The 14,329-nt window shown below is 39.4% G+C and overlaps 1 protein-coding gene across 1 annotated transcript in view; it reads right to left on the bottom strand.

Moving 5' to 3' along the window:
• Nucleotides 1-14,125, bottom strand: part of LOC106610629 (MAM domain-containing glycosylphosphatidylinositol anchor protein 2) — a 231,850-nt gene extending 217,725 nt beyond the window's left edge. Inside the window, exon 1 of the mRNA XM_045723335.1 lies at nucleotides 13,279-14,125. Coding sequence (XP_045579291.1) covers nucleotides 13,279-13,351 — 73 coding nt within the window. The 5' untranslated portion in view covers nucleotides 13,352-14,125. The remainder of the gene's footprint in view (nucleotides 1-13,278) is intronic.
• Between the last annotated feature and the right edge of the window lie 204 nt (nucleotides 14,126-14,329).

Genomic DNA, 14,329 nt, shown 5'->3' with positions numbered 1-14,329 from the left:
ATACTGGTGTCCCTTGCCCATTTCAAAAATGTTATGGAGGATCAATATGATGTTGTCTGTGATTGTTTCTGTTGAATTGTTTCTTTTGAATTGTGTCTTTGTTGTATGTTTGAAATGTTCTTGTCTGTATGCCTAAAACTGTACATGTCAACATTGTTTACACAGGGCACAGCCGTAAAAGAGATCCAGGTCTCAGTCTGTTTTCCCTGTTAAAATAAAGATTAACCTGTTAGGGCTAGGGGGCAGTATTGACACGGCTGGATAAAAAAGGTACCCGATTTAATCTGGTTACTACTCCTGCCCAGTAACTAGAATATGCATATAATTATTGGCTTTGGATAGAAAACACTCCAAAGTTTCTAAAACTGTTTGAATGGTGTCTGTGAGTATAACAGAACTCATATGGCAGGCAAAAACCTGAGAAGATTCTGTACAGGAAGTACCCTGTCTGACCATTTCTTGGCCTTCTTTGCCATCTCTATCCATTACAAAAGATCTCTGCTGTTACGTGACACTTCCTACGGCTCCAATGGGCTCTCAGAACGCGGCAAAAAACTGAATCGTGGCTTTGCAGGCTCTGGCTGAAAAAAAGTAGCGCGTTTGGGTAGTGGCTGGTTACAGTACTGTGAGACTCAGGCGCGTGCCCGCGTCGACCGAATGCTTTGTTTTCTTTCCTCTGTTTACCTAAACGCAGATTCCCGGTCAGAATATTATCGCTTTTTTACGAGAAAAATGGCATAAAAATCGATTTTAAACAGCGGTTGACATGCTTCGAAGTACGGTAATGGAATATTTAGATTTTTTTTGTCACGAATTGCGCCATGCTCGTAACCCTGATTTACCATTTCGGATAGTGTCTAGAACGCACGAACAAAACGCCGCTATTTGGATATAACGATGGATTATTTTGGACCAAACCAACATTTGTTATTGAAGTAGCAGTCCTGGGAGTGCATTCTGACGAAGACAACAAAGGTAATCAAACTTTTGTAATAGTAAATCTGACTTTGGTCAGGGCTAAACTTGGTCGGTGTCTAAATGGCTAGCCGATCTACTCAGAATATTGCAAATGTGCTTTCACCGAAAAGCTATTTTAAAATCGGACATAGAGTGCACAAAGGAGTTCTGTATCTATAATTCTTAAAATAATTATGTTTTTTGTGAACGTTTATCGTGAGTAATTTAGTCAATTCACCGGAGGTTTGCGGGGGTTATGCTAGTTCTGAACGTCACATGCTAATGTAAAAAGCTGGTTTTTGATATAAATATGAACTTGATTGAACAACACATGCATGTATTGTATAACATAATGTCCTAGGTGTGTCATCTGATGAAGTGCTGCATTTAGCCGTCTTCTGGGTTTTTGTGACATTATATGCTAGCTTGAAAAATGGGTGTGATTATTTCTGGCTGGGTACTCTGCTGACATAATCTAATGTTTTGCTTTCGTTGTAAAGCCTTTTTGAAATCGGAAAGTGTTGTTAGATTAACGAGAGTCTTGTCTTTAAAATGCTGTAAAATAGTCATATGTTTGAGAAATTGAAGTAATAGCATTTCTAAGGTATTTGAAAATCGCGCCACTGGATTACACTGGCTGTTGCGTAGGTGGGACGAATTCGTCCCGCCTAGCCCAGAGAGGTAAAAAAAAAATAAGACAGCTAAAAATGACTAAACTGTAAATTAAGGGTTTGATTGCAAAACACGATAAACGCCAATTTTTTATCTAGAACAAATACTCATGGGTCCCTGTATATGAATTATGGCTGTTCTCCTACTTTTAAAACATTAACTTTAGATGTGCTTTAGAATGCCTTTTATTTGTTTTGCCAAACGAGAAATCCGACACACTTGTTTCATACCAAAACGTTTTTGGCTTTTCCTTTCAATTAAGGCCTAGACAACCAGGTGAGGGAGTTCCTTACTAAATAGTGACCTTAATTCATCAATCAAGTAGGGTGGAGTGAAAACCCGCAGACACTCGGCCCTCCGTGGAATGAGTTCGACATGTGGTTGAGAGAGTTGGGACATTGAGCTATCTACATTACATATGACGCATTTACATGACGCTACAACATTCTATGGCAGCAATATTAGCACTCATTAACACTACATGGGGAATATTTTTTTAAAGCCATGTAACTGAATATCTAGAATTAGAACAATATTAGAAATTCGTAAAGTTGCACCAACTCTAAATATATGGCTCTGGCTACATCCATTGTCCAGATAGATTACATACTCTATGGTTTTTGCCGCTGGTGCAAATGTGGGTCATTTAGCGAATAATATCCATTACATTTGTCTGTTCAGTCGTAAGTTAGATTTCTCTAAATATTTTTTCCACAATTAGGAACGTAATCAAAACCTTATTCATTTAGGCTAACCCCTAGCTTAGTCAGCCAGATGCGGTGATAGACCGCTGTCATTTTCAGCTGTTTGCATGCTGGCTACCGAGCGTTGTGTTAGCTTTGAGCTCTTGAGTGTCGTGAACCTTTTGGTTATGGATCCCTTCAACAGTTTGGAGCCTGTGATATCTGTTCCTGTTGTCCTAAAGAGGAAACTTTCTAAACAAGCTCATGAAAAGGAGAGAGCCAAGAACCAGCGACGGAAAACAATAATAGGCTACTGGCTGCAAACACTCCGACAATAAGAATCAATCCATCCTTGACCGGCAAATGCGGCTGACTTTCAATGTCCTTAATATTCCGTAAATCCCTCCCTAAAGTCTATATACACTAAAACTCAAAAAAGCTTCCCTTGATTTATCCTAATGAAGAAAAAATTTAAAAAACTAAACCCCCACCCATAAAAAATGAAAAATGTCTAAAAGTTGCTTAAATAACCAAAAAGAGAAGGAAAAAAACTGTTCAACCTCTGGATACAATAAATCAGCTATTGATTACATGTAATTGTTTAAATCCCAATTGGGATACGGGGGTGGCGGGGGGGGGGGGTACCATATTATACATTGCCCAACAACCCTACTATGGATCTTTCTCCAGCTCTACATTAGTACATACAGTTGAAGTCAGAAGTTTACATACACTTAGGTTGGAGTCAGTAAAACTAGTTTTTCAACCACGCCACAAATTTCTTGTTAACAAACTATAGTTTTGGCAAGTCGGTTAGGACATCCACTTTGTGCGTGACACAAGTAATTTTTCCAACAATTGTTTACAGACAGACTGTATCACAATTCCAGTGGGTCAGAAGTTTACATACACTAAGTTGACTGCCAACCTGTTGGGGCTAGGGGGCAGTATTGAGAATTTTGAAAAAAATATGTGCCCATTTTTAACTGCCTCCTACACCAACTCAGAAGCTAGAATATGCATATTATTGTTCAGGTTTGGATAGAAAACACTCTGAATTTTCTAAAACTGTTTGAATGGTGTCTGTAAGTATAACAGAACTCATATGGCAGTCAAAACCCTGAGACAAATTCTGACAGGAAGTGGATACCTGATGTCTTGAATTACCTTTAAGCCTATGCCATTGAAACACACAGGGGCTTATTAATCGTTGAGCACTTCCTATGGCTTCCACTAGATGTCACCAGTCTTTACAAAGTGTTTTGAGTCTTATACTGTGAGATCTGACCGAACAAGAGCCTTGGCACGGTGGTGGCCGACAAGACTCTGGCGCGCGAGTTCATGTTGGGTACTCTCGTTCCAATACGTTTTAAAAGAGAATGCAATCGTCCGCCTTGAATATTATTCATGTTCTGGTTAAAAAAGGCACTAATGATTTATGCTATACAACGTTTGACATGTTTGAACGAACGTAAATATTTTTCTTCCGCTCGTTCATGAAGAGAAGTCCGACGGGCATAGATCATGTGCTAACAACACGGAGCTTTTTGGACATAAATGAGCTTTTTCGAACAAAACTACATTTGTTATGGACCTGGGATTCCTGAAAGTGACATCTGATGAAGAGAATCAAAGGTAATGGATTATTTACATAGTATTTTCGATCTCTCCAACATGGCGGTTAGTCTGTATCACAAAGCGTATTTTTCTGGGCGCAGTGCTCAGATTATTGCAAAGTGTGATTTCCCAGTAAGGTTATTTTTAAATCTGGCAATCCGGTTGCGTTCAAGAGATGTAAATCTATAATTCTTTGAATGACAATATAATATTTTACCAATGTTTTCGAATAGTAATTATTTAATTTGTTGTGCTGATTGACTGGCGGTTATTGGAGGGAAACGATTTCCTCCAACATCAACGCCATAGTAAAACGCTCTTTTTGGATATAAATATGAACTTGATAGAACAAAAAATGCATGTATTGTCTAACATAATGTCCTAGGAGTGTCATCTGATGGAGATTGTCAAAGGTTAGTGCATAATTTTAGCTGGTTTTCTGCTTTTGGTGACGCCTGTCTTTGAATTGACAAAACATTACACACAGCTATTGTCAATGTACTCTTCTAACATAATCTAACTTTATGCTTTCGCCGTAAAGCCTTTTTGAAATCGGACAACGTGGTTAGATTAAGGACATGTTTAGCTTTCAAAGGGTGTAAGATAGTTGTATGTTTGAAAAATTTGAATTATGACATTTAATTGTTTTCAAATTTGGCGCTCTTGATATTTCACCTGTTGTTGATAGGGTGTACCAGGGGTGGGACGCTTGCGTCCCACATAGCCCATAGAGGTTAAACAGCTTGGAAAATTCCTGAAAATTATGTCATGGCTTTAGAAGCTTCTGATGGGCTAATTGACATCATTTGAGTCCATTGGAGGTGTACCTGTGGATGTATTTCAAGGCCTACCTTCAAACTCAGTACCTCTTTGCTTGACATCACGGGAAAAGCAAAAGAAATCAGCCAAAACCTCAGAAAAAAAATTGTAGACCTCCACAAGTCTGGTTCATCCTTGGGAGCAATTTACAAACGCCTGAAGGTACCACGTTCATCTGTACAAACAATAGTACGCAAGTATAAACACCATGGGACCACGCAGCCGTCATACCGCTCAGGAAGGAGACACGTTCTGTCTCCTAGAGATGAACATACGTGCAAATCAATCCCAGAACAACAGCAAAGGACTTTGTGAAGATGCTGGAGGAAACAGGTACAAAAGTATCTATTTCCACAGTAAAACGAGCTCTGTATCGACAACCTGAAAGGCCGCTCAGCAAGGAAGAAGCCACTGCACCAAAACCCCCATAAAAAAGCCTGACTACAGTTTGCAACTGCACATGGGGACAAAGATCATACTTTTTGGAGAAATGTCCTCTGGTCTGATGAAACAAAAATAGAACTGTTTGGCCATAATGACCATCGTTATTTTTGGAGGCAAAAGGGGGAGGCTTGCAAGCCGAAGAACACCATCCCAACCGTGAAGCACGGGGGTGGCAGCATCCTGTTGTGGGGCTGCAGGAGGGACTGGTGCACTTCACAAAATAGATGGCATCAGGAGGATGGAAAATGATGTGGATATATTGAAGCAACATCTCAAGACATCAGTCAAGAAGTTGAAGCTTGGTCGCAAATGGGTCTTCCAAATGGACAATGACCCCAAGCATACTTCCAAAGTTGTGGCAAAATGGCTTAAGGACAACAAAGTCAAGGTATTGGAGTGGCCATCAAAAAGCCCTGACCTCAATCCTATAGAGAATTTGTGGGCAGAACTGAAAAAGCGTGTGCGAGAAAGGAGGCCTACAAAGCTGACTCAGTTACACCAGCTCTGTCAGGAGGAATGGGCCAACATTGTGGGAAGCTTGTGGAAGGCTACCCGAAACATTTGACACAAGTTAAACAATTTAAAAGACAATGCTACCAAATACTAATTGAGTGTATTGTAAACTTCTGACTGCCCGGGAATGTGATGAAAGAAATAAAAGCTGAAATAAATAATTCTCTACTATTATTCTGACATTTCACATTCTTAAAATTAAGTGGTGATCATAACTGACCTAAGACAGGGAATTTTTACGAGGATTAAATGTCAGCAATTGTGAAAAACTGAGTTTAACTGTATTTGGCTAAGGTGTATGTAAATTTCCGACTTCAACTGTATGTCACACGCGATATCGCAGACACCACTGGCCGATTTTCGCGAAACTTGGGTGAATGATGCGTCTTGCCCTAAAGATCCAGCATTTACAAAATAACACTGATTGGCCAAAGGGGGGTGCTGCATCATTCGTGGGGGACAACATGTTCACTGTTGCCTTGTTTTCTTTAGTAACTTTAATGAAGAACAAAAAAGAATCATCAAAAACCAGACGTTTTAGTTACAGTGAAACTACGATTACCCACCCCCCAAATGAATATTCCCCCCCACCCACAACTTCTAACCTGAATGCATTTTTTTTACATTAAGGGGTTGGGCAAAGGCTGAAATTGGCCTTGAGAATTACTCTTTAAAAAGGTGCAATATGCAGAAATCACACCGCCATTTCCTGGTTGCTAAAATTAGAATAGTTTGCGACAATACAAGTGTAGAGAATCATTGTACAATATAAACCGCTGTGAAATGTTCTTTCAATAACCAAAAATATTGTATGTACAAAATTGAAAGTAAAAGACGCAAAACAAAACTTAAGAATGGGAAGCACAGAAATAGCACACATAGAACAGATCTACTGTTTCTTAGACTTGCTTTCAACAAGAATGATATATAACTCACATTTCTATATGAAATTGGTCAGGTCACCCAAAAAGTGACGTATTGCAGCTGTGCTTGGCTGGCTCAATGGAACCAATGGTCTCAGAAGTGCAGGGGCTTTAATTGGGCATTCGTTCCCTAGCCCAACACCAACAATTTAAAATAGGCTACTAAAATAATTACAATCCCGATTAAAAGGCAAATTCAGTTTAGCGGTATTAGAGGCTGACTTCAGGGCCATGCCGACAACTGAGAGCGGGAGGGAAGGTTCATTGTACGGCTAGCTGGCTTTATGGAGAGCAGAGATCTGTATACAATGACGAGATGCTCATGTCTACACCCTAACAATGGGAGTCGTTGTCCCAAAGGTGGAAAGGCAGCTTAGGTCCAAAAATAAGCCCATAGATACCCATTGGGCTTATTTTGGACAGATTTTGGCGAGAGTGTAACCTCTCGCGTCGCCTCTTCCTCTCTATTGAGAGTGCATTGACGCAGTTTCAGGGAACAGCGGGACTTTTTCTCAACACATTGCAAAGGTAAAGATGGCTATAGTAGATTGCTTTGGCTAGGTAACTGCTGTTTGATTTGAGATTAAACTAAGCTAGTTTTATTTGCGATGTTCAGCAAGTGCGTAGCAGGCAACTAATAATTGTCAGACGTGTTTGTATAATGTTAAATCTCCTATTGACTGAGGTGAATGAAGCTACAGCATCAAGGTGATAATGGCTGGAGTAAATTTAGCTTGTTTCTGCTGCATTTTACAGTTTATAAATTGGGTAAAAATTCAGTAAATGGGGATTTCCGCCAATCCACCCATTATGCTATCATTGATTTGAATGGGGACGCCGTTCTATTCATTCTATTTCTAAGGCAGCACATGCAGTCAGGAGCACAGGAAAGGAGAAAATGTGCGTAGAATAAAAAAATATGTATACATTAATAGTCAAAAGTTGACACACCTACTCATTCCAAAGTTTTTCTTTATTTAACATTGCAGCATAATAGTGAAGACATCAAAACTATGAAATAACACATGGAATCATTTAAACTCAGCAAAAAAGAAACGTCCTCTCACTGTCAACTGCGTTTATTTTCAGCAAACTTAACATGTGTAAATATTTGTATGAACATAAGATTCAACAACAGAGAAACTGAACAAGTTCCAAAGACATGACTAACAGAATTTAAATAATGTGTCCCTGAACAAAGGGGGGGGTCAAATTCAAAAGTAACAGTCAGTATCTGGTGTGGCCACCAGCTGCATTAACGACCGTTCCACAGGTGCATGTTCATTAATTGTTTATGGTTCATTGAACAAGCATGGGAAACAGTGTTTAAACCCTTTACAATGAAGATCTGTGAAGTTAATTCGTAAAAATCCAAATATCTTTGAAAGACAGGGTCCTGAAAAAGGCACGTTTCTTTTTTTGCTGAGTTTAGTAACCATAAATGTGTTAAACAAATCAAAATATATTTTAAATTTGAGATTCTTTGAAATAGCCACCCTTTGCCTTGATGACAGCTTTGCACATTCTTGGCATTCTCTCAACGAGCTTCATGAGGTAGTCATCTGGAATGAATTTCAATTAATAGGTGTGCCTTGTTAAGTTAATTTGTGGAATTACTTAATGCATTTAATGTGTTTGAGCCAAACTTTAAGACATGAAGGTCAGTCAATAAGGAAAATTAACAACTTTGAAAGTTTCTTCAAGTGCAGTTGCAAAAACCAAGCACAATGATGAAACTGGCTCTCATGAGGACTGCCACAGGAAAGGAAGACCCAGTTACCTCTGCTGCAGAGGATAAGTTAATTAGAGTTACCAGAAATTGCAGCCCAAATAAATGCTTCAGAGTTCAAGACAAAACATCAACTGTTCAGAGGAGACTGCGTGAATCAGGCCTTCATGGTCAAATTGCTGCAAAGAAACCACTACTAAAGGACATCAATAAGAAGAAGAGACTTGCTTGAGCCAAGAAACACATGCAATGGACATTAGACCGGTGGATGGTGTGGGGGTGCTTTGCTGGTGACACTGTTGGAGATTTATTTAGAAATCAAGGCACATTTAACCAGCATGCCTACCACAGCATTCTGCAGCGATACGCCATCCCAAACTGCGGGCATTTGGCTGGCTAATTACCATCATACAAAATTCCATGACCATCAAAGACCTACTTCTGACATCAAATAGTAATCTCCTCTGACCTGATCCCAGAGCAATGGGATTTACCCTCTAGTACAGCATTTGCATTTTTTTTTTTCACTGACCCAGCATCACGAGCGATTTTTAATCACGTCAGTCCCTGTAATGCTGAGCAATGCATGCCGGAGATGTGACAAGTGTCTTAATAATAGATGCCTAATGGCTGGGGAGAAGCCACTTTAAAAAAAACGCTTTTCACGTGAATGATGACTATTTTTGTTTGCAGAGGCTAGCGAATGGAATGTTTGTCCTGTGAGAACTATATTTTCTGCTGTACATACTGTAGCTAAAGTACATTGCCGCCTCATCACAGCTAAAAGATTAATGGAAATGATCAAAGGACCATTTTGATTCCCCAGCTTGCAGATCATTTAACCTACAGTACCATACTACAGCACAAAGGAGGCATACGGTAGTGTATAAGCATGGAATAATTACTTGAAGCATTCAGTCTCAGGGGTCAATGTTCACACCACCCACTGAAAGACTGCAGACTGATCGGATGCCTTCGAGAAATGAATATTTTTATTTGAACTGAGCCGAACGCTCCATATAGGAGCGCATACTTCTATTCGTTGCAGCATGTTCTCTAGGCAATTAACTAAGTGAATGTGACTGGGGAATCAGGTATCTCTGCAGCCCGTGGTCACAAATTGCAAGTTGTGTCGATTCTATGAGGCAGAGGTGACTTCATCGTACCGTGAAAAGGATTCAAGATGTGTGTAGAGAAGTCAATGAATTTTTCAATGAATTTTTATTCAGTCACAGTGTCTATAGTCTCCCAAGTGAAGGGAGCCTGGACCTGAGGCTACACAGTATATGACCGATGGATCAAGTCTACCCCTCTGAGAATTTGTAGGATAGATAGAAGCAGGTGGGTGAGAGAGGACTCATTTGAATATGGTTCCCAGTCCCACTGCTAGAGAATGAGGGGGCCTGGATGCAAGATAATTTGTGAAGGCGTCTGTGGAGGAAGAAATAAGAACTTAAATGCAAAAAAAAATCCTCATCTTTTGCAATCAACGTTAATTTGAATAGCTTAGAAGTCAAATTCGGGTCTAGGCCATGAAGAAGACCCACTGAGCAGGCATGTTCAAGGTTTTATAGACTTCAAAAGCATTGAAAGAAAAGCTATACAACTATATTTGAATGCTGCAGAGATTTGACATACTGCATTTAAAGTGAGGTGCAATTAAATCATTCTCAGGAGCAAATGTAAATTATGTATGCCTACTGTGACGGCAGTAAATTACTGAACACTACAAGATACTGTAAAAATCACAATCTTAGTTTTCTACAAAAAAGTCTCAATGCTACACAGCTTTAAAGAATGTATGATTTCCTAACAAGGTATGAACATATAACCTATGTAAATTTGGCATGTACAAATTCTGGTAAGATTTGACACAACACTAATGCCAGCACTCCAATGGTAACCATTAGCACTACTATATCCTTCCAGGTTGACAATTAATTCAAGTCTTTGTTCATTTAACTTTACATTTCTACTTGATCTTCAATAAAACACAAAATGAGAATTTAAAAAAAGACTGATTAAAAATGTACCTGCTTTCAGACCAACCAAATGAAAGTGCTAAGGTGTACCATTATCCGTCAAAGCCTCTGAATCCATTACAGTCACTATGCATATCTAAAAGCAGTAATATTGCAATTTGGGGCCAAGGAGTGAGTATTAATGATTTTAGCTGGTCTGTGAGGAAAAAATATGTAGATTTTTTGCCTACATAAACATTTGCCTACAGATAAAGATGTGCAGACAGTAACAATGTTGCAACCTACCTACTTATGTATTCACTGTATAAAAAAAATGTAATAAAGTTATCTTAATTTGAGCCAGTTTCACAAAGCAGGAAATGTGAATTGTTTTGTGGATTATAATTAATTGAACCCTTTTTATAGGGGTTGATTCATTTTTCATTAGGGCAAATAAAGTCTGACATTTTTAAGCGGAAATTACACACTTTAAGAAGACTTTTTAAACCTTGAATACCCTACAACTTTGCATTCCTGCATCAACAGGATCATCAAATTGCTCATAGACCACCACGGAGGCTAGAGTTAGGCATCACTACATCTCAATGGCCTAATTCTTTATTTTAGAATATTTGCGATCAGATTTCTAAAATTTACAACTGACTATGATCTGTGTGGTTATTAGGTGAGTTATTTGGAATGTGCAAGCTGTTTGTTTAATGGATGCATATATGTTGGTATAACACCCTATTGTGGAGGAATGTAGAGTGACTAACCAGAAATCATCATAACTTTCTAATTTTAATCACTTTTAAAATTAATGCCATAGAAGTATTTTGCGTTACATTGTATATTCACAAAATCTGTCGAAGGTAAATCATGGACCAATTTCCTGTTTGATTTTATATTAATATCTTAGTATTTTATATTGAATCTGTTTTGCATGTTTAGTATTTTCTCACTATATTTGTACTATCCTGTCAGATAGTTTGTTAATGTTTTTTTTTTTAAATATATACTCTAAATTTGTAAATTGTACTCTAAAACTGGAAAGTTCAATTAAATGTTTTTATTTTGTAGATGAATACAATGCATTAATGTGTACATTTAACAATAAATGCCGTTTTCAGTGCATTCAAATACTTGATTAGTGGACTCCTACATTGTTAGAAACAATGTTGGTTGCCCATTTTTAGACTTGGTAACCTAGGCCTAGATAGTCCCATTACAACAAGGGTAGGGACTGCTGAGAGGAGAGGAATAGGAAGACAGGAATAAATGCACATTTGTTTTTTGTACCCCAAAGTTACTTTGTATCAGAAAAAAACCCTGAATAAAAATAATAGTCAGCCACATTCCAGTAGGAAACCACTCATAAAGGTTGGGTCACGTGTAACATATAACAAAACAATACTGTGGCCTCCCTGTGAGTGAGCAATGTATACTACAGCCTCTGCCAAAAGTCTGGAACTTGTTGCTAGTGCCCTCGACCTGTACCCACAGAATAGCTTATTCAAGCCGTGGTCCAGCTGTTCTCCATCAATTGCTACATTGGCGGCAGTGGTTGGATAGTCCTAATGTATACTCCCTGTATGTGAGTGGACTACAGTCAATAACAAGAGGTCTGAACCTTTATGGCACAGGTGATCATGCACTCGGCTCACCCCATAACCACAGGCAGTGCCACTGATTCATGCCCAACACCGGCAGCTGGCTATTGGCCACCATAGTATTTAAATCAAGTGGTACCGATGCACCAAGTCTGGAACCAACAGGACCCTGAACAGCTTCTACCCCTGAGCCATAAGACTGCTAAATAGTTAGTTAAATAACCAAATAGCTACCCAGTCTATTGCCCCTTTTTGCCTGCTGTTACTGTTTATTATGTATCATGTTGCCTAGTCACTTTATTCCAAGTTATATGTAGATACAGTATCTACATCAATTACCTCGTACCCCTGCACATCCACTCGGTACCTGTGTATATAGCAAAGTTATTGTTACTCATTGTGTATTTATTATCACTTTTCTATTATTTCTCTGCATTGTTGGGAAGGGCCTGTCAGTAAGCATTTCACTGTTAGTCTACACCTGTTATTTACAAAGCATGTGACAAATACATTTTGATTTGATCATGCATTAAGTTGAACAGTGGATCAAATATGACACCAAATGAGGAATAGCCCTCCCTCCCAGTTGCAGTCATGGACTGATGAGATTGTGGGTGCCAAATTCTCAATGCCAGTAATCTGATTTTGTAAAATTATTAGTCTCTGGGAACGACATTGAGCTAATGATTATTAATCGGTAATGAAATGGGGCAATGAAACCCTATTTCAAGACCATTTCTAGTGTTGGTTTTAAAAGGCCCACAATGACATTATTGCTCATATAACATTATTCTCACATTTCAACCTTCAGCATACAATATAGGCTATCATTTTCTCTAAACGTTCTGATGTGATTGAATCCAACATTTAGATATATAGGTCTAAGGACAGGATTCCATCAAATTCCACCAGCTCTATACATCAGATTAGAGGTTGATGCCTTTGCCAGGCTTGTGCTGCCGTGGGTGGTAGATTGAGGCTCTACAATCGGTCGTGGGTTGGTGCTAAAACCAGTCGCTTTAACGCACGCACAAACGCGGTGGCGGAATATAAACACCACCACTGATGAGATGTATCTTTTTAGACGCTCGGAAACAGTGTCAATGCTACATTGGTTCAAATAGCCAAATGCCTTGAGAGCACCTGTGGTTAGAGCGAGCCACCGTCTTTAAATGTAATGATGACATACATACCTGTTGTAATCTACTACATTGTGGGCGAGTCATAGGCTATTATAGCCTACAGAAACTGAGATACATTGTACAACATATTTCGCATTCGACTCAATTTTCACAAGGTCAAGTTGATATTAATCCTAGCTGTTGGGTATTTAGAAATGCATTGGCTTACCATACACTCCTTGGCAATGAATGCCCTCCAAAAATATGTTGAACAGCCACAAGAGACCGAAAACTAAACCCATCTTCACGTTAATGTCAACATATCCACTTCGACGGTGACAGCTTCTTCCCAAGGCGAGATGCAGATGGTCAGAACTCAGTTCCCGCCGTTCCGCACCTGGATTCAGCGTAAATCTGGTTGAGACACCCTATAACGACTTTTCATTTGATGCGCTATGAAATACATTTGGTTCTGCCCATATTTCATTGAGGACAGCAGGTGTATTAAGTTAAATGATTCACAATGATGGATACAAACGGGTAAATATTGTGCCTTGATAGGCGGTTTTGACTGATGTGCCAATGTCCGTGCATACTTCAAGACTCAAGAGGATCTCCTTGATTTTGACATTGTAAAAGTAACCGAGGATGCAACGCCAAGAATTCTTTCGAGAACAAGCTTATTCGGTGTCCAGTGATATCCACGCGTATCCACTGCCCCTTCACCAATTCCAGCAACTTCCATTGCTAAACAGAGATGAAACACATTCTGATATACACTTGCGGCTTTCCCTCCCCTCTCAAAGGTTTGCCACAGCCTTCCGAGGACAGCGAGGCAAAAGGTTTTCCGAGATGAGGCTGAGCCTCTGGATGTGATGCGTTCATACTACCACTGTGGCCAAATACGGTGAACATGAGAATTCCCGGTTTTAGAAGCGCATTTTGCTCATGTAGGTTATCTAAAAACTCCAGTTTGTGTCTATCGAAATAAAGATGAGTCGTCGTTACGTGCGCGTTTTTATCTCAAAATGTCTTGTACATGATTATTTGAAGAGGACTTGGTCAGTCACGCTGCGCACTACGTGCAGCAGTGACACGCCGGGCCTCCGCTTCCTGCCTACGTCAAGTGCGTGACTCCTCAGATCTAATTTGTATGGGAGGCACTTGCACAATGAAAAATGAACCATGAAGCATGGTGCTATGACTATGAGCAACTGTTTTATTAAAGCATGCATTTAGGAGGCACGTTCCGGGCAAAACAATATTTTAAAAGTATGACG

The sequence above is a fragment of the Salmo salar genome, chromosome ssa09, assembly GCF_905237065.1.
Source record: "Salmo salar chromosome ssa09, Ssal_v3.1, whole genome shotgun sequence".
Lineage (NCBI taxonomy): Eukaryota > Metazoa > Chordata > Actinopteri > Salmoniformes > Salmonidae > Salmo > Salmo salar.
Note: the sequence above shows the minus strand (reverse complement) of the source record. Positions and strands in the feature narration are given on the sequence as shown.